The sequence below is a fragment of the Chanodichthys erythropterus genome, chromosome 14, assembly GCF_024489055.1.
Source record: "Chanodichthys erythropterus isolate Z2021 chromosome 14, ASM2448905v1, whole genome shotgun sequence".
NCBI lineage: Eukaryota > Metazoa > Chordata > Actinopteri > Cypriniformes > Xenocyprididae > Chanodichthys > Chanodichthys erythropterus.
In genome coordinates, this window is record NC_090234.1 from 39,568,699 (window position 1) to 39,590,349 (window position 21,651).

At 36.2% G+C, this 21,651-nt stretch overlaps 1 protein-coding gene across 1 annotated transcript in view; it reads left to right on the plus strand.

Moving 5' to 3' along the window:
* Nucleotides 1-21,651, plus strand: part of mgat4a (alpha-1,3-mannosyl-glycoprotein 4-beta-N-acetylglucosaminyltransferase A) — a 61,394-nt gene that overhangs the window by 22,492 nt on the left and 17,251 nt on the right. Inside the window, exons 3-7 of the mRNA XM_067410755.1 lie at nucleotides 5,312-5,479; nucleotides 7,760-7,900; nucleotides 14,548-14,681; nucleotides 17,239-17,285; nucleotides 17,416-17,529. Coding sequence (XP_067266856.1) covers nucleotides 5,312-5,479; nucleotides 7,760-7,900; nucleotides 14,548-14,681; nucleotides 17,239-17,285; nucleotides 17,416-17,529 — 604 coding nt within the window. The remainder of the gene's footprint in view (nucleotides 1-5,311; nucleotides 5,480-7,759; nucleotides 7,901-14,547; nucleotides 14,682-17,238; nucleotides 17,286-17,415; nucleotides 17,530-21,651) is intronic.

Sequence of the window (21,651 nt, forward strand, 5' to 3'; positions counted from 1 at the left end):
AATGACTTTTGACCACTTTAATGCATCCTTGCTGAATACAATTATTAATGCTATGTGCATAGATACAATGTTTTTGTGTTCAGTATACCTTTCTCATCCTATGAGTGGTATAAAGCCCTTAAGGATGGAAGCAGCTGCCTCTCTCTACACATCCATTCTCTCTTGTTGAACACTCAGCCCCCAACAAGCTCTCTGCCTAGGGCTGCAGCAACACTGTGCATCTTACTTAACGTATATGTGTGTATGTGTGTGTGTGTCTGAGAATGACACTAAAACATAATAGGCCTGCTGCCCTTCAAAGTGCGCCTTCTTAATTTAGATTACAACCTAGAAGCCTAGAACACATCCTTCCCACACTCCGTGTAATGTCAGTTTCTTTACAGCAACATTTACATTTTGTTTGCAGATGGTGTAAGATGTATTAAGAAAATTTGCTGATCTGCTTACAGACATGTAATTTGATGCCCTTGTTATTGTTGGATGGAGTGCCTTTTCTCTCCAACATACTAAAGTCATTATCTTTTGGAATATGAGTTTCCCTATAGTTCTGGCTGATCGCCTGCCCAAACCACAATGGAGTTCAGTAACAGTTCAGACTGATCAGTAATGTAGTATTGAGCACAGTGAGCTGTGTGACTTTAGATGCTTTTATGGAATAATAATATGGAATAATTTCCACCACAACCAGCAATTTTACCATTAATAAAGGGTCCTTTCAAAAGGTAGTGTCAGAGAGGATGCATTAGATAAAATGGGATACAAGAACACTACCAATTTTGTTTTTTTCCAAGGCTAACTTTATTTGATCAAAATGCAGTAATGTAAAATATTATTACAATTTTAATTAATGCATTCTTTTTGAATATATTTTGAAACATAATTTATTCCTGTGACGCCAAGCTGAATTTTCAGTATTATTACTCCAGTCACATGGTCCTTCAGAAATAATTCTAATATTTTGATTTAATGCTCAAGAAACATTTCTTATTATTATAATCAATGTTGAAAACAGTTGTGATGCTTAATATTTTTGTGGAAACTATTCAAAAGAACAACATTTTGCAATGGAAATATAGCCCATTATAAATGTCTTGGCCATCACTATTGAGCAGCGGTATCCAATCCTGTTCCGGGAGGGCCACCATCCTGCAGAGTTTAGCTCCAACCCCAATTAAACACACCTGAACCAGCTAATCAAGGTCTATTAGGCAAAGCCACTGGAAGGCAAGCCTGCAAACTTTAGCCCAAAAAGCGTAACGGCTAATGCTAACGCTCCTCCTCTGGCGGTGCGCAGGGAAGAAGACCGGAGGCTGTTTTTTAAATGGATGTCAATGGATGGATTCACTATGCTGATTAAATGGCTTTTGTGGGGAAATAGCTAATCTTTTAATTAATCGACAGCCTGTTTGCTAATCTTCAGCATGTTTTACACTAAACAATACTTTAGTCGGGAACTATATGTAGATTTTAGCTTGATAAAAATGTATTTTTGAAGAGAAGGCAGACTAGGTTGTGACTGTCAATGCCATTACACGATAGGCTGAGAGGTGCCGCACATAATTAAGTTAGCCGTTACGCTTTCTCCAATGGTAAGAGATACAGACCCTCTCATCTCTCTATAATATACAATCTCTGCTAGAAACTTCCAGGCAGGTGTGTTGAGTCAAGTTGGAGGTAAACTTTATAATATATAAAGTTATAAAGGTAAATTTATAATATATAAATCTTTCACCAAACCTTTGAACGTTAGTGTATTGTGTGAAGAAAACAAAGATTTGAAAGATTTTAGGATACATTATAAAACAGTCCCGACCCTTGATTCTGATCCACGTTCAAAGCTGTTGTAACATTCTCAAAAACATACAGCTGATCACATTACATAAGTATTGCTGCGCAACTGAGTGTATATGTTGCTGCGTCTATCTTAGCAACCACTCTTAGCAATGTAAACATATGTTTGTTCTCAATTGATATTGTTCATTGAAGCTTACTGCATTATGTAGAAGAGTATTGTGAGAGAGAGATCGAGTTTATTACCTGCATTCAGATTTACCATTTTCCGTCCTATGTTCATAATAAAAATCTGTTTAAATGTCCGCTGCGATCTTGTGCTCATTTAATGGGGTATCTCGTGCCTTAGCTGTTATAAATTCACTGTAAACCACTGCCTCTTGGGGCATATTGCTTTATTTTACATTGATTCATTTAGCAGATGCTTTTATCCAAAGCAACTTACAAATGAGGATACATACAATGCTAGCTTTGAAATTAGCCTTAGCAAGGCAAAGGCCATTTTATTTGCATATATGTTTTAAATTTGAGAGGTGGTGTAGAAACGTTCATGACTAGGGGTGTCACGAGATCTCACGAGAGTAAAATGTGATGAGATTTCTCGTCTAGGCGAAAAGTAGTCTCGTGATGTTGCCATGAGTGTTCGTATGATTAGGAAAGAATATGCCACCGCTTCATTTACATTACGCCTCCACTGTCGTTTTGCTTTTTATTTAAATACAAAACATTTAATTCAGTGAAAGTAAACGCAAGCGCGCATTCAAACGCGATTTCAATACCCCCCGCATTTTGAAAGCGGCTCCCTGATGAATACAAATATCTATCAATATGAAAGCTATTTTAGGCTGGGCAGTGTAGTTGTAACCATCTCTCAGCTCTGTATCAAAGAAAAATTTGGTCTTGTTTGCACTTTGAATATTGAGAGAGTGCTTTGATTATGGTTGCACTTATTGTAAAGTGTTACCATAGAAATGAATAACTGTTTTCTCTTAATCTTATTAAGCACAAACAGTAAGGTTTCATTTGTTAACATAAGTTAATGCACTGTGAACTATCATGAACTGCTGAATGACTATTTTTATTAACTAACATAAACAAAGATGAATAAATACTGTAGCACATATATTGCTCATTGTTAGCTGATGTTGGTTAATTAATGTTAATAAATGAGACCTTATTGTAAAGTGTTACCATTTTTATTTATACTGTTTTTATTTCTATGGTCGGTTTGTGGAAAGGAGTTCAGTTAGGAGGTCAGAAGTTGTAGAAGCTCATAATTCATGTACAGTAAGGTCTGAAGAGAACTGAAATCATACAGGAGAGAAGTCAGTCAGTTTAGTGAGTGGCAAAACCTTTTACAGTACTTGAGTATTGTTGTCTTTTACTGCATATGATAATTCATACTCAGAAAGTAGAACTGAAATGACATTCATTACAAGATGATTAGTTAAAACATTTCAAATACACCTGCAGAATATTTTTTTCTAGTCATGTATTTCGCCATCTTGTCTCGTCTCGTGAACTCAATCTCTCGTCTCGTCTCGTCTCATGAGATACCAGTCTCATCACACCCCTATTCATGACGTTTAAAAAAAAATGCACAGTTGTCATTTTATGCATGTACTATATAAACATGGTTGGACTATTTTAGTATATAAATTGACAAATATCTTCTCTTGTAAAATGTGCAATTAGTACCACCGCTCCCTATACACAGAACATGCGTAATCACAAATTCAAAAGCAAAAGTGAAAAGCGAGTGCCACATTCAAAATCAATTTCAATACCCTGCATATAGAAAGCAGCTCACTGATGATTGCAAATTATAGACCTATACACAGATGTTTTTTTGTTTTTTCCCTCTCCCCACACCCATCCCAGTGTTATCTGTAATATTGGCGTCACAAGTTGACATAATTTCCACACTGTGACATCCTTGATATAAACCCTGCCCTACTGTAGCTGAAGAGGAAGTTAAAACGCTGAGATGCAGGAATCCTTACAAAACCCCTTCCACTGTAAGATGAAGAACTTGCTGGGAATGTAGAAGCTTAGGATAAAAGAGAGATCAAGAGAAAAACCGTGAGAGACTTTCTGAGGTCAAACAAGCAATCGTTCTTCCAGCTGTCATAGCAGAAGTTCAAAGCGATCAGGCTCCCGTCTGTATGAAAAGAGTCTGACATTTCTACACAGACACAAAATGATGTTCTTGTGCAAAATCGGACATGAACATCCTCACAAAAACTGAACCGTGAGCTTTTCGATCCTCAGAAGAAAATCAAAGTTGATTTGACCGTTTGTTTCAGTCAGATACAAAGCTCAGTCTACATTGTGTGCAGACCCAAAACATTGAGCTTCCTGAAGCTCTGAGACCCTTTCAGATGCAATTCAGGGTGAGGTCTGACTCGTAGCATGTTGAGTCTGCAAATAAAGCAGGCGATGTGACTCAAGGCTAATCTGCTGTAGCAGAGGGCACTTCCCACTGGCTCTGCCTCAGACCACAAGCTGTCTATTCTCTATTCTCTCGCTCTTCTTCAAGATGAGCAGCGTAACATAACCTTCCTGGAAAGCCATGTTTACACCGAAACTGACACAATTAGGAAACGGCAGGTCTGTTTCCTGAAAATAATGCTTTTGCTGACTTCAGATGTTGGACAGTTGCAGTTTTTTAACGTTAAGGAGGGTTTTTTTTTTCTTTTTCTATTCAGCTCTGAACTTGAGACAATCCCATGTTGATGTTTGTTCTGTTTTTGTTTTTTTTTGTTTTTTTTGCAACCAACTGTTACAAATACTATTATAAATCATTGCTCTAGATCCAAATATTTTAAATAGTAAGCCTTGTATTGGCTCTATGAAAATGCAAATAATGTTCAACGCAATAAGGCTGGAATAGGATTGGCATTAGTTTTTTTGTTTAGGTGTTATCACTTTCTCCTCCATCTCCCTCTCTCTCTCCCTCTCTCTCTCTCTCTTTGATGATTCAACTTACCCACTTACCATTTGATGTGACACAGTTTACCCTTAATGTTGGGCATGTTTTGTCATTTGAACCTTTGTTATCAAAACAAATGTTGTGAATTATTTTATATAATTCAGAGTATTAATTTTACCTTTAATTTATTTTAGTATTATTTATATTATTAGGTTTTATTTTATATTTGCAGTTTTCATTTTAGTTGTTTTAATCATTTTGTTATGTACATTTGAAATTTGTATTATATATATATTTTTTTAATCCAATATTTGTATTTGTATTTTCAACTTAATTTCAGATTTCAGTTTTCGTTAACAAAACAACACTGGCCTAGAGAACAACTTCTTTAGCAAAAATAAATTATAAATACCTATATTTTTACCATAAAATGTTTCTTATGATGAAAATAGCCACAGAAGCTGTGATGGCATTAAAAACTAACAAAATAAACAAACCCCACTTTCCTTTATGATGACTTAAGCACTGCTTCATTCTGGTCTCACATTATCCCTCTCTCTCTGTCCACCCCTCCTATCCTCTCTGTAGAAAAGTTGGTAGCCTATCAGAGGGAGTTTCATGCCCTGAGGGAGCGCCTGCGCGTGGCAGAGCACCGAACCCTTCAGCGCTCCTCTGAGCTCAACGCCATCCTTGAGCAGTTCAGACGTGCCATCGCAGAGACCAACGGCAGCAAAGATGCTCTCTCCAACTTCTCAGGTTACTGCATGTTAACAAGTTCACAAAAGAGTTGTGTGTGTGTGTGTGTCATTATTGACTTATTATCTGTCTGGCATATGTTCCACATGTATTAGTGGAACAAATATATGCTTTGTATAGCTGCTTCCTGCAATGAATTCACTTATCTATGTGTTATTATATAGTGCAAAAGTGCCTGTCCACTTTTTCAGTGGCCTTGGTTCTGGAAGTATTTTTTTCTATTCATTTTTCCCATTGAGATTTTTAAAAAACTCTGTTAAAGACTTATAAGGCATGAATCAAAGCAACCCAGCTATGAGGTGAATTATAACATTGAACATTGAAGCAAAAAGAAGTATTTAAAAATTGGACAAAAAGACGAAGGTACAAAACTACGTGGTACTTAGTGGCTTTAATAAAGGAAAGAACTACAAACCTGTGAAGCATTGCAAACAATATAACCTGAAAAAAAACAATGAAGAAATATGAAACCATTCATTTAAAGATGTTGGTTGTGTATAAAGAAACAGCATATTTTATGATTATTGCGTGTGTGTATTTAAGTAGCTTGAGAGTGTAAGGGACTACACTAATTGTTAAATGTTTAAAAATGTATGTTCAAAATCAATTCCCATATGAAGAAAATGAATAGGATATTTACTTCCAGAACCTGATTTTTGCACTCAGTTTTTCTACACAAGACCTTAAAGGGTTAGTTTACCCATAAATACCCTCATGTCGTTCCAAACCCGTAAGACCTCCGTTCATCTTCGGAACACAGTTTAAGATATTTTAGATTTAGTCCGAGAGCTTTCTGTCCCTCTATTGAAAATGTATGTACGGTAGACTGTCCATGTCCAGAAAGGTAATAAAAACATCATCAAAGTAGTCCATGTGACATCAGTGGGTTAGTTAGAAGTTTCTGAAGCATCGAAAATACATTTTGGTCCAAAAAGAACAAAAACTACGACTTTATTCAGCATTGTCTTCTCTTCCTGAATCTTTTCCATTGAATTGATTCCATTGAATCCTTTAATCTATCGGCGTTGGTAATGCACTTTTACGTCGCCGTGGTTGTTTTTGGCGATTAGGACATCCGTGACATGCACACTTACGCACCATTTTAAAAAATATAGCAATACCAAAATACAAACAATGTAGAATAGCTTGAATACAGCGTGCATCTCCCTCAGACTGTAAACGAAGCTCGGGCGCACCGGATAACACGTCAGCAGCGTCTTACGTCAGCAGTGTCACTGCGGAGTTGTGAACCACGGGGCGGTAATGCACCATTAAGCTGGATGCCAACCGCCGTAAAACAGGAAAGAAGCGGAGTTGTGAACGCGGACTGACAACAGACCTGGAAGAGAATACAATGCTGAATAAAGTCGTAGTTTTTGTTATTTTTGGGCCAAAATGTATTTTCGATGCTTCAAAATGTCGCGGATGTCCTAATCGCCAAAAACAACCACGGCGACGTAAAAGTGCATTACCAACGCTGACAGATGAAAAGATTCAATGGAATCAATTCAATGGAAAGGATTCCGGAAGAGAAGACAATACTGAATAAAGTTGTAGTTTTTGTTATTTTTGGACCAAAATGTATTTTCGATGCTTCAACAAATTCTAACTGACCCTCTGATGTCACATGGACTACTTTGATGATGTTTTTATTACCTTTCTGGACATGGACAGTGCACCGTACAAACACTTTCAATGGAGGGACAGAAAGCTCTCGGACTAAATCTAAAATATCTTAAACTGTGTTCCGAAGATGAATGGAGGTCTTACGGGTTTGGAACAACATGAGGGTGAGTCATTAATGACATAATTTTCATTTTTGGGTGAACTAACCCTTTAAGCTCAATTACTGAATATTTTGACTAATTTGATAATGCTTTCATCAACCAATTGAATTGGTTCCAATTCCAGCTCAGTCTTACACATTTTGCACATTTTCACCCATAGTCAGCACAGAAAATATGTCCACGACTCCCAAATGCCTTGGATGATTTCTTTGTAAAATGTTAATAACAGGAGAAACGCACAGCTTGTTGATTATGTTTCCAATGAACATCATTCTTATACTTGATAATTCAGTTGTGCCCTGTGTGTTGTTTGCTTTCCTTTTTTGGATTATGTATTTAAACCACTCTCACCTGCTTCTAAGTACTGAGGATCGATAAGTGAGAGTTTTGATGAATTTTAGGGTATTGAATTTTACTTTTTACTTAGAATTGTTTTTTTAACACAGTTTATGTATCCTTTTAATAATGTTGAAGTACTCCTGGTTTCTTACAGATGAGACGCAGAAGTTGTTGAAGGAGTTGGCTCACAGGAAGCCCCTCCAGGTGCCAAATATCTACCACCACCTGCCTCACTTGCTCAACAATGAGGGCAGTCTGCACCCTGCCGTACAGGTGGGCCAGGGACGTACCGGAGGTGAGCAAAACTCATTATCAGTGATCTCAAACTTTCAATAAATAGCATTCTCTTTAAAGAGTCTGTTTTTTACATTTTCAATTTTTTTAGTGTGTAATGTAATGAAAAAATCTAATCTAAATGCAAGCTTGTGAATCAAAATCAAATCGAATCGTGAAATTTGTGACAATACCCAGCCCTAGTTTTTTGAATATTCAAACATTCATCAAAATCAATACTTTATAAAAGGGCATAATGGGTTCCCTTTAAATCAGCACTGAAGTTCAGATGTTCTTTGAATATGACTAAACCAACACTGATTAATGACTAAAATGTGCTACTTTTCACTGTCCTTTTACCAAGTTCATTAGACAAATGCTAAACACTGTTATGGCCTTAGTAAGGCTCAGAGCTGTCATGTAGGATTTGTTTTTCACTCTCCATTTCTCACATTTTCACCCAAACAATGGGGCGTGACTGTGTTCCGTGTCCTTGCTTGTCGTATTGTTACATGCCTGTTATCTACGGGCTGTCACAGGCCTGGTCAGTGTGTCAGAGCTGAAGCTGCCGCCAGCAGCCCTGAGTGGAGGCAGAGACCTTCTGTCACTCCTTCACACACCCGCAGCAGGCCTATCAGATTCTCATTAGAGGAATCAAGCCCTCCTGGGTTCAGCAAGGGTTATGGAGAGGACAGCTCTAGTATAGGAAGTAAGAGGACATGAACGTATAGGAAGTAATGGTGAAAGCTGCAAAAATGGGATATTAACTAGTGCTGTCAAAATTAACGTGTTAGCACATGCAATGATTTTTTTTTCAGTTTAACATGTTTAAAATATTTAAAGCAGTTAACACAGCATCTGTTTTTTCCGTCATCCTTTAGCTAGCGTTACATTTATATGCAGGGCTTGACATTAACACCCGCCAAATGTGGGTAGATTTCAGCTGTGGCGGGTAAGACAGCCACTCCCACTAGCCACTTTGGTGGAATTGGTTGAATTTAATTTCAGCCTACAGCCTAATCAGATGTAGCCAAGCTCTTCGTAGCACAACATTACAATTCAATCACAATTTGTTATCGATTAACTTGCAGTTAGTGAAGGCGGGATAGGCGGAATCACGCTGAATGACTAGCAACAGAAGCGCTCTCTCGTGTGCGATCAGTTCTCCTCGCGCCTGAATAGTCAAATACACACACACACACACACAGAGATGTCAAAATGTCCATCGTGTGGAGTATCTTGCATGAATACAGTTGGTTATGGCTTAAGTGGATGTAAACGTGGGTAAAAACTGGATATGTGTCAGTAAATTACATATATGCATTCAGCAGCCCAATTAAATACCTGTCTGTCATTAATGTTAATCAAACAACAAAAGATGTTAAATAAATGTTAAATAAACATACTGTGTCTGAAAAAAGAGTTTAGGCTATTTATTTGTAATTTGCTAATTTGCTTTGTTGTTCTTTTTATGTAGCCTAACAAAAATAACTTGTACAATTATAAAATTGATCATATTATGGTCATATTACCCACCCGTACATACCAGCTGATATACCAAGTAGGCCTAGTCTTGATTTAGGTGGTCAATCAGTGGGTGGTGAGCAAAAAAGTTAATAATGCTTTCATTCAAGTGCTATTAAACCATTCAAGCACGAAAAGACGCAAAAAAGAACTTAAATCTGTACTGGCACGCAGTAGATATAGATATAATAATTTTTTTCTCCTCCCTTGAGTTGTAAAGCCTATTTGTTTTTCACAAGTATGTGGTTAGTTGCATTTTGCATCACTTGTTTTTCTGCCCTACCAGTGCAGATGTGCAACGATGTGCAGCACACCCAATCACATGAGAACTACTGGATTAAATTACCTCAAATAAATTGTCTGAAGGAAATGGGACTGAGGAAGAAGGAAATAAATTATGATGTATTTCTGCAGTATTTAATATATCCATAAGCTGACTAGAATGAAGCATTATAGCGGTCCTGGTTGCAACCAAATGCATAAGATTGGGAAACAAAATGTAAAAGTTTAAGAATCACTTGACTGTTAATGTAAATATTGTGGGGTCCGTGTCCCACTCAGTGTCTATAGTGGTTGCAGCCCTGTTGATTGACTAGGCTTTTTTACTGGCGTAGTGACCAATCCACCACTGATCTGGCTAGTCGACACCTTAAGCCTGGAGCTGTCGTGCTCTTTTGTGGTGAGCTCTATTTTGTTCTTGTTTGTATGACACATTGTACCGCACTATACTATATCAGGCAGTATGTGGGTTAACGACAGATGAGTTAAGTCAACGGCTAGATGGCTTTATTACAAGCGACATTCTATGCTGGGACAGACTGCGGTGAATGACAACAATGACGTTAGAGAATGTCAAAAAAACCTTGTGTGACTGACCCCTGTCACACGAGGAGGTTGTTTTTCTGAGCATATGGGAAAAACAGTGAGAACTTGTTGTTTTTGGACAGTTGAAGCCCACCCATGCTTTATGCCCGCCTCCTCCAAACCCACAGACGGACCTCCCCTACTGGCAAACTGTAATCTCAGCCGCTTCTTTTCACACTGTCAGTGTGGCAAGACTGCGTCCGGCTCTGGCTCTTGCCTATGCCTGCGGTCCCTCTCTTTTCAGTGAGATCGTGGCTTAGGAGAGGCTATTTTTAGAGCTGTAAATGGGGACATCTTCTTCTGTCCAAACCCTAGAGACTGTGCACCATATCTCACACTTAGCACCTCCCCCTTATTGATATAGACCCAAACAGATGAAAAGTCAAGGGCCCATGGAGGAGATATTTAGCACATTTGTATGAACATTAATTAATGGTCTAATTTTATTTCCTTTTCTTCATATAATGCTTATGGCGTAACCATCAAGTTATATCTTATTTTCTTTACAACTTAAATGTGTGCACTTTTTTTAAAATTATAAATTATTAAAAATAATGTTTTTGGAGAGTTGCACCACATGATATTTTCTAACTTATTACAACTGACTATGTCTCATTATAATAAGGTCAAATTTTAAAGGGTTAGTTTACCCAAAAATGAAAATTTCGGCATCCCTTACTCATCCTCAAGTTGTTCCAAACTTGTATGAGTTTCTTTCTTCTGTTGAACCCAAAAGAAGATATTTTAAAGAATGATGGTAATTCAGCAGTTGACAGTAGCTATTGATTTCCATAGTAGGAAAAAAAATCAAAGTCAATGGCTGCCATCAACTGTCTGGTTTCCAACATTCTTTAAAATGTCTTCTTTTGAGTTCAACAGAAGAAAAAAACTCCTACAGGTTTGGAATAACATGAGGATGAGTAAATGATGACAGAATTTTTGGGTGAACTATCCCTTTAAGGGACTTCCTGACATTGACACACTTTTTTTTTCTGCATGCTTTTGCATGTTTGTTACACCATGTTTTTTTTTTTTTTTTTTTTTTTTTTTTTTTTTTTTTGTCACATCGCGTGACTTTAATTTGACGGACAAACTTTCTTAAATAAGCAATGTTATATTACTGTTGTTTTAAAAAATAACAATAAGGAATATGTCAAACTCATCAAGGCTTTCATTTCAAAAGTTTCATCCTTATGAGTTATTAGTTTTTTGTTTGTTTGTTTGTTTGTTTCATTATTTTGATACCAGGACAGCTGTATCACTGATATTTTTGTCTTTATGCCCCTAAATATCAAAATGAATTTTAATTCAGCACTAAAACATATCCAATAAATGAGCTTCATGCCATTTATTATGTAATGTAATGGTGTTATTTAAAAAAAAAAAAATTAAATTCATTATCAATTATTAATGAGAAATCTATTATCTTTTCATTTTGGGGGTCCCTGGGTTAGCGGAGAGTCTGAATGGAGGGTCCCTGAACCTGCAAAGGATGAAAACTCTTGATATACACAATGGAAAAAGAGCAGACTGACACGTTTGAGAGGATTGTTTGAGAGACGCTCCCATTGGAAAATGAAAATGCTCAACATACAGGGTTTCAGTGGAACCCCTAATGTCTCAAACACTCCTTTTCTCCTCAGTAAGGCACTGTAACATCCCTGGAGACCGTCTGAATATAATTTGCCATAGTTTAGTCTCAAGGCATGTTTAGTGGCTGTCTCAAAGAGAAGCATAAAGACTTCATACTGCTGCTGAGGAGAGAAGAAAGAGCATTCTGGGAGAATGATGCAGTTCAGCATCCCTTTATGTAACTGAGTGCCTGAAGGCCAAATACTACTTTTGTGAAAGAGAAGATGTAGCATAGGAGAGAATGACTTGTGTTGAATGCACGTTAACTTAAAAACATGCTGCCTTTTTTTTTTTTTTTTTTTTTTAAATGCTCCTTTCATTTTTTCTTTCTTGGTGTCTCGGGTGTTTTACCTCTGTCTGATAAATTTCATCTCCTTCATGTGCTCTCTCTCTCTCTCTCTCTCTCTCTCTCTCTCTCTCTCTCTCTCTCTCTCTCTCTCTCTCTGTCTTTGATCTTCAACCTACTTTACTCTTTCACCACGTGGTGTTGAAAAAACACTCTTTTCTGCCTTCCAGTGGGAAGCAGTGCAAAACGAGGACATATTTTACTATCTTCCGTTTGGTGCTGATGAAGTGTGACAGAGCTTCTGTCAGTCTGTCACTCAAATCCGCTTACACACACACACACACACAGGTTTGTTTTTTTGTGAATTGTGGGGACATTCCATAGGCGTAATGGTGTTTATACTGTACAAACTGTATTTTCTATCCTCCTACACTACTCCTAAACCTACCCATCACAGGAAACATTCTGCATTCTCACAAAATAACTCATTCTGTATGATTTATAAGCCTTTTGAAAAATGGGGACATGGGGTAATGTCCTCATAAGTCACCCTCTCCTTGTAATACTATGTCATACCTATGTCATTATACAAATTTGTGTCTTGATATGTCACAAAAACGCACGCACGCACACGCACACAGAGGTTTGTTTTGACATTCCACAGGCGTAATGGTTTTTATACTTTTTTTTTTTTTTTTTTTTTTTACATTTTTAATAAAACATTGTTTAGTAACATTGTTAAATGTCCTCATATTTCAGATTTACGTCGTAATACCCATGTCATTATACAAATTTGTATAATGCATAAAGGTTCAAAATATGCACAAAGGTTCAGTGCACCTTACTGCATGTACCAAAAAAATGATTAAAAAAAATTATGATAAAAGAAAAAGAATGGAAAAAATATACAATTTGTACCAAACAGTGTTCATTTCATATATTTTCACGGACAAAAACGAAATGATGACTAAATAAAATGCGTTTTGAATGACTAAAACTATGACTTAAATCTACTCTAATTTTCGTCAACGAATATAAACGAGACAAAAATGATAGAGAAGGACTATTTTGGGAAGATATCTAGTCAGGACTGCTGTTCTGGGTGGAAGATGCGCAGAACAACTAAAAATGCAATCTAAATTTTAAACAAAAACTATAATAGTACCTCAAAAGTGTGTCAGTCCCTGACAAGTAGCCTACGGAAATGAGCTCTCTTTCTTGTCTTTTTGCACTTGAACGGTCAAAAACCATCCGCTTTGGCGAGTAAAGTACAGTTGGTTATGTCTTAACCTTGGTTAACATAAACATTTTAGAGTATATCAATGTATTGGATCTGTGTATTGTTAGAGAAATGCTTAATGCATTACAATTTAACTAAATTAGATTTTAATTGATTAAATCAACTGTAGATTTAGTCGACTAAAACTAAAACGATTTCTGATGACTAAAACTAAATGGCATTTTAGTCAAAAGATTATGACTAAAAATAAATCAAAATTTGCTGTCAAAATTAACACTGGTACCAAAAACAAAAACAAACAAACAAAAAAAACAGTTCTTATTTTAATTAATGTTTTATTTTATTTAAAGTGTAATTTTTTCCCCCATCTTATTTTTGGAAAAATATATTATCTTGGCCATGAATTAAGAAATTGTTCCCTCGCTTAAGTTAAACTATGGTCTTGATTTAACTACATTAAAATGAGGGAATTAATTAGTATAACATGGCCATGTTTTAACAAAAAATAAGGGAACAAATTAATCAAATGTGGCAATAAGGCATGGGAACGAATTCTGACCGACAGACTGAACAGACGAAATTAACCGGAGAAGATTTCCATGTCAAAGAAGACACACCTAACTATTACATAATTGTCATGGACTCAAAGGTAGTTCGAAGGTGACCGAACTTTTCAGAAAAGTTCGCTTTGGCAAGCTGTTTCTAACTTCTCCATTTTGGCCTGGGTTTGTTCGAAATGACATCACACCAGTTTGTTCTTCGATTTCACTTTAAGTATATTGGGGTCTTTATGCTCTGATTGTATCAGGAGTCAGAATCTCCTTTTAGGATGATCTGAGATGCATTACAATAGAGCAGAGTAATGTGTTTGCCCTTGGCACCTCCATATGTGTCCTTCATGTCTGGACTTCACCATGCCACTGTGGAAACCCCCCCCCACCCCGCCCTATTTCTATTTCAGATTTGAGATCTCTAGTCAGAACAGTACAGCCAGAACCTCCGGGTCATATATTTGTCTTGTGTGGATTTGGCCCATTTCATGTTATTTAGAGTAGTTTGTCATCTGACAAGCTGACTGCATGATGTACTTAAAAATTAAGTTTTTGTTCTCTTTTCTATGCAGTTTCCATGGTGATGGGCATCCCCACGGTGAAGCGGAAAGTAAAGTCATACCTGTCAGAGACACTTCATTCGCTCATCGATAAACTCTCAGCGGAGGAGAAGCTCGACTGCGTCATCATAGTGTTTGTGGGTGAGGTGAGCACTGGTTTGAGAAAGGGTATTTTTGTGTGTGAGGGTTGTGGCTTGGTCTGTCTTCCTGTGTAAAGATTTATGATAAATAAGTAGTTTCGAGGGAAATACTGTGAGCTGACACGCAAGTGGTTTTTAACCATGTTCTAATGGAGTTAGTGACAACTGGGAAAAAGCATTTTAAGAACGTTTTGTTTACTTTTGCTCTGCTTACATAGTTTTGTGTTGCAGCTCTACTTGATGTTCAGTGTAAGATCTGGGTCCTGAGACCATCACTGCCTTTGTGAATGGTTGAATTGGGTCAACACGATTTGTTTTCTTGTAACCACCCGTGGAGGGGTTTGGGCGATTCACGCTGAGAACAGGGGTCTTGATGCTTTTATGATGCTGTCTGAAGGGCAGAATAAAAGGAGTAGACATGCAGACATACCCGGCAGGATTTGTCTCTCGCTTCATCTGTTGCAACAGTGTTGTTGAACACTGAGTGGGAGGGAAACCTTTATCTTGAGTTTAGGAAGTCTTAAAGTAGAGGAATCATAGTGATATTGTTTAATTATTTCTCTGTATTTTAACTCTGTATTCGTTCTGAAATTGATTGGGTGGTCATTTCAGCTAAACAGATATTGTTGCAAGCACTATTTACCTATGATTTTCCAAAACAAAAATCTTATCTTTTCTTTAAGATTGATTAAGTCAGTGGTTTGGCCACGGGACCCACATTTTCCCATGGTCATTAAGCTGCAACTTTTTAGGAATTTTTTATATATATATATATAAAACAGTGCTTGAAGTGGGCCATCTATATTTTGATCTTATATACTGTATATAGTGAAGTGATATACAGTGCATACCTCTACATTTGCATGTGCAATTAAAGAGTGCACACTATAAGCAAAAGTCTGACAGGACAAGAAAGTTAATTTTTCTGAGGTGAGAGACTTTTTATTTTGTAACAAGTTACGAAAATAACGTTAGCATAATGACACTGACATATAGCCTGACAACATCTTACACAGCAAAATCCCTAGAGTTAAATCAACTCTGCTTGGAGTACATATGGTCCCTCTCTAAATAGTGTTAAAGTAACACTGAAGCAGAGTTAAAGTTAATGAGATAATTAAGCAATTAATAAGGCTGTGACTTAAGTCATTTGTTGTTATTGTGTTTTTTCTTATTTTTTCAGTGATTCTGCTTGTTAACAGCAGGTGTTCATCACTAATGCGCAATCATTACTTAATTAATTGCTTAATTATCTCATTAAATTTAACTCTGCTTCAGTATTATTTTAACAGTATTTAGAAAGGGACCATATGTACTCTGAGCAGAGTTGATTTAACTCTGGGGATTTTGCTCTGTATCTGCCCTCAGATACTGAATCAGGATAACGTGTTTTTCTCAGGCACTCTTTACTTAAACTGCGTCTGGTCGCAACCCATCAGTTGAGAAACACTGGAATAAGTGACAGTTAAGACATTTATAATGTTACACAAGCTTTCTATTTCAAATAAATGCTTTTCTTTTGAACTTTCAAAGAATTCTGAAAAAGAAAATGTCATGGTTTCCTGTAAGCAGCACAAATGTTTCACAACCTCTTTCAAAAACATTAACATATAATTGTTTTAATTCAGTTTTCATGGTTTCCATCAAAATGCCAATTACTAGTGCTTGTTACTAATAAAAACTTGATTTTATAATATAAAACAAGGCTTTTTTTTTTTTTTTTCTTCTAATCATTTACAACCAGTCCGCATTAGCAACTCCTTAAAGAATTATAATCAGATTGTAGTTACTGGGCTTTTCTAGAAACATCCTCTTGTACACTGGATGAAATGACACGTTGATGTAATCGACAACGTTGATATGTGTGGAGTGTGTTGATGATTTGCACTTTTAATGTTAGAGAGACAGATGTATATCAGTCTCGCTGTATTTCACGGTATGAAAATTGACTGTTATCATACTGTGTACATTTGCTTATCTACAGTATTGGGGAAAAAAAGGCAACCAGAAGAGAAAACAAATGATTAGATTAATCGTTAGTTGGAGCCTTATACAGTGTTCCGATGCATTACCGGTCTCTGCGTAATCAATTCGGTTATTTCCCTCCAGTTTGTCGTCCAGTGCTTGTTCCGCCTCAGTGTCTGTGGGCTGTGGTTAGGTCTGGTAGCTGATGTCCTCAGCCGTTCTTGTGGCTTTCTGAAACAATGGTAGTCATTAGTTCGGAGTGTTTTAGTTAGGGAACACCCAGTGGCAAAGAACCCTTAATGAAGCTCTTGTTAGCCTAGCACATGTGTGTGAGAGGGAGGATATCCCTTTCCACATCATTTGCTGGAGTTTTACTTGCTGCCACACATGGTGCAGACTGAACAAAATCAGTAAGGAAAAAATTTGTCCACCTCAACGAGATAACAAACTGTCCAGAGCAAAGCTAGTCCAATTCTCTTATTTTTCCAGGCTGTCAGGCACTGGAATTGTATTTACTTCCAGTTGTTTCTGCACCTGTATTTATGCTGAGCCTTTGCGTGTGTGTTCTCACCAGTTCTTTATCTTTGCTTCCTCACAGACGGACGTAGATTACGTAAACAGCGTGGTTGCAGGCCTTGAAAAAGAGTAGGTGACATTTTCTTTTGTCACTTCCTCATTTTTATTTATTTATTTTTTTTTTTTTGCATGACTATGATCTAAACTGTACATTTAACCTAATCTTGCTAACTGTTGTTTTTACTGCATGGTTCATAAGGTTTTACACAGAACTGAATTCTGGGTTACTGGAGGTCATATCTCCCCCTGCCAGCTACTATCCAGACTTCAGCAATTTAAAAGAGACCTTTGGTGACTCAAAAGAGAGGGTGAAGTAAGTATTCAGGAAACATTATCCCCTACAGTAGCTACATACTTGTACAACACACTAAAAGAATGTGAAAGTACATATCTCTGGTTATTTGATAAACATTTCCCTTGTTGCATAGTGTAAATGTTAACATCTAGCTACATTTATTACCTGCAAATGACTCCTTTATTACCTGAAAATTGCAACATACACTACCGTTCAAAAGTTTGGGGTTGGTGAGATTTTGAAAATGTTTTTGAAAGAAGTCTTTTATGCTCAACAAGGCCTAATTTATTTGCTCAAAGTACAGTTAAAACAGTAATATTGTGAACTAGTTTTACAATTTAAAAAAGGAAAACTGTTTTCAAGTTGGAAATATAAGTGTAATTTATTCCTGTGATGCAAAGCTGAATTTTCAGCATCATTACTTCAGTCTTCAGTCACATGATCCTTCAGAAATCATTTTAATATGATGATTTGCTGTTTAAGAAACATTCTTTATTTGTATCGGTAGCTACGTTTACATGGACACTTTTTGTTTCAGCCGGAATTAAAGCATTCTGAACGCTTATTTTTTACATGAACACTAAATAAAGTGATGGAATGATGTGTACATTTGTCACATGCTTCGAATCGGATTTAAACTATTGATATGCGCTCACTGCATGACTATACAGAGTTTCCTGCTGTTACCCCACATTAACCATCATCCTGCCATCACTTCTTTTCTTTGTTTAAAAAAAACCAGACTTAACATTTATCTATTTCAGGTCCTGATTAGGAGACGACGAGCACATGAAGCTTTGTGCCGTGCTGCTTATATATATCAAGCAGTAAAAACGCGCCCAAAACAAGGCATCTGTGGATGAGAGTCCAAAAGAAGGACTGCTGTGGCGATATTGTCCTTCACCACTTCACAGATGATGAGTTGAAGAATTTCAGAATGACACCGCAGTCATTTATTACACTATACTCAACAACAACAACAGCTCGTTCTGTGCGTCATAGTCATTAGCCATTTCTACATCATTGTACATGTGTAGAACTTTCAAGGTTTGTTTACATGTCCTCTTGATCGGATTAGAAAAGGTTTAAACCACCCCTTACAATCCGAAATGAAATTTCAATTGGATTTGGCCAACTCATCCCGATTTGACGTGGTTACATGTGACTTTTTTGTGCAACTAGTCCAATTACAAACAGATTATTAGGGTCCATGTAAACACAGCTGGTGTTGAAAATGATTGTGCTTCACATTTTTGGGAAAACTAATATTTTTTTTTTCAGGATTCTTTGATGAATAGAAGGTTCCAAAGAACAGCATTTATTTGAAATCCCCCAAAAATTTGCATAAATGTCACATTTGATCAATTTTACTTACTGAATATAACTATTAATTTCTTAAATTATATTTTTTGTCAGCGCTGATAGCCTAGTGGTTAGTGCGCGACATATGGCGCAAATGCGTTCACGGCAACCCGAGTTTGACTCCCGTCTCGAGGTCCTTTGCCGATCCTGCCCAATGCTTTCCTGTCTGCTCTCTACTGTCCCCTCCAAATAAAGGCACAGAAAGCCCATAAATATAACTTAAAAAAAAATAAAAAATCTTTTGAACAATAGTATGCATTGTTGTTGGGGTTTTTTTCCCCTCAAAATAATAACTTGAATTGTGTAGTGACCAAAATAGTATACATATTTTAAACATACTTCACATTAACTCTCGGTAACGCTTTACAATAAGGTCTCGTTTGTTAACATTAGTTAATGTGTTAACTAATATAAACTAATAATGAGCCATACATTTGTTACTGTGTTCATTAATCTTTCTTAATGTGAGTTAATAAAAATAGTCATTCATTGTTTGTTCATGTTAGTTCGCAGTGCATTAACTAATGTTAACGAATACAACTTTGATTTTAATAATGTATCAGTAAATGATGAAATTAACATTAACTAAGATTAATAATAAATGGTGTAGAAGTGCAGTTCATTCTTAGTTCATGTTAACTAAAGAGCAAGCTTTATGAGTTGAGATGCAAGGAAAATCTTTGGTCTTTACAAAAAGATGTCAGTTGCATCAATCTAATTTTAAACATTTAGATAAAAAATAAGATCAAGATGAACATAATTTCAGTCAAGTGTGACCGGTGGTGTGCATAGGTGTATTGATTGTGGTCTATTATTTTGTTGTGCTGCCCGTCGCTGTGGCAGCTGCATGTGACAGTATTTATGCGGGCAATCTCTGTGGTGAGGGTGAAATAAAGTTTTGATTAGCCCGGATCTCATATTTCAGTGCCAGAGTCAGAGCTGATTTACTGTCACAAATGTGATTAGATGTCAGTGAGTTTTTCTGAAGGGAAAGACAGAGAGAGAGGCTTTGCAGATTTGTTGTGAGACAGGAAGCGAGTAAAGCTCAAGGTCAAAGACATCAACTCCTTCACTCCCTCCTTCCTTCCTGCTCTCTCTCTCTCTCTGTCCTAAAAGGACTCCTCTTCTCATCTTCTGCTCTCCCTAAATCTTTCATCCACAGCTGTCTCAATTTAATCTCAATCACTCTGGGTATCTCTTTCTTTATTTCACTGCCTCTTCTATCTTTTGGTGTCACACTGCCTCTTTCATAACTTGGATTCTGTGTGTTGTCATGATTGAAAAATGGTCTGTTCCAATGCCGAATATTTTTATTCTCAATACCAATTTAAATACCACAGAAATATTCAGTAGCAGTGAATATGCTATTCAATGCACTCCTTTATTGAAATTAAATAGCAATATAACAAATTAAATTAAATTAAATTAAATCAAATCAGTGCCATGTAGCCTTCAACTGTTTCTAAATTAAGTAAACAAGTTTTTTTTTTTCAAATAAGCACGTTTTCAATTATTTATTCAGCTATGGCAATTAATTAGTAAAACATTTAAGCAATAAGTGCTCTTTTTCAGACAATATTATCCAAACTATTGTTCAAAAGTTTTCAATTAAAGTTTATTTTTATAGCACTTATCGCAATACATATTGTTTCAAAGCAGCTTTACAGAAAAATACTTGTTCCAGTGCGTTAAAGTTTGGGGTGAGATTTATTTAATTATTTATTTATTTATTTATTTATTTTTTAAAAGTACTTTTATGCAGCAAGAATGCATTAAATTGATCAAAAGTGAATGTAAAGGCATTTATAATGTACAAAATATTTATTCTTTTGAACTTTCTATTCTTCAGAAAATCCTGAAAAAAAAAAAAAATATTAAACAGCTTTTTTTTCAACATTGAAAATAATCATAAATGTTTCTTGAGCAGCAAATCAGCATATTAGAATGATTTCTGAAGGATCATGTGACACTGAAGACTGGAGTAATGATGCTGAAAATTCAGCTTTGACATCACAGAAATAGAAATCAGTTATTTTAAATTCTAATAATATTTGACAATATTACTGTTTTTATTGTATTTTTGATTAAATAAATGTAGCCTTGGTGAGCATAAGAGACTTTTGAACAGTATCGTATAATATTTAATAATACAGCAGGTTGCACTTTAGTGAATCAAGTCTGTACTTGATTACAGTTAATGTAGAATGATTGGTAGCATTACTTTTTTCTTTTTTTGACTTTATTCATTAGCAAGGGTCAGCCTATCATGTTTTCAGTTCATGTATTAGGAAATCCTAATAAAATTAATGGCTGCTGGCAAGTATCTCTGTTTTAATTACTTGCCAAAACATTTTTTTGATTTTGGTGTTTTAGTGTTGATTTTAGACTATCAAAGTCATTGCTAAGATGGCATTTATCTTGCATTAAACACATTCCCAGTGATGCCATCTAAAATAAATGTGTGTGTGTGTGTGATTTTGAGTTCTTATTCTGTACCACAATCTCTCTCATCCACTTAGTCAGTTTGATCAAAGGAAATGAGTGGCTTTGATGCCCCTCATATTTAATATTCTTTTTGAATATTTAATCTTGTTTCTGAACCCCTTACTGTGAAAGACGAATGAATAACAAAGGTTATATTGAGTACATGAGAGTGATGTGTTTTTTTTATATACCCTCAACCTGCCCTTATTTAGCTTTTGGAGTGTGTACGTATGTTTTGGTTTCTGTAACTGTCAGTCACATTCGTCATACACCAGCCATCTAGAGTTACACTCC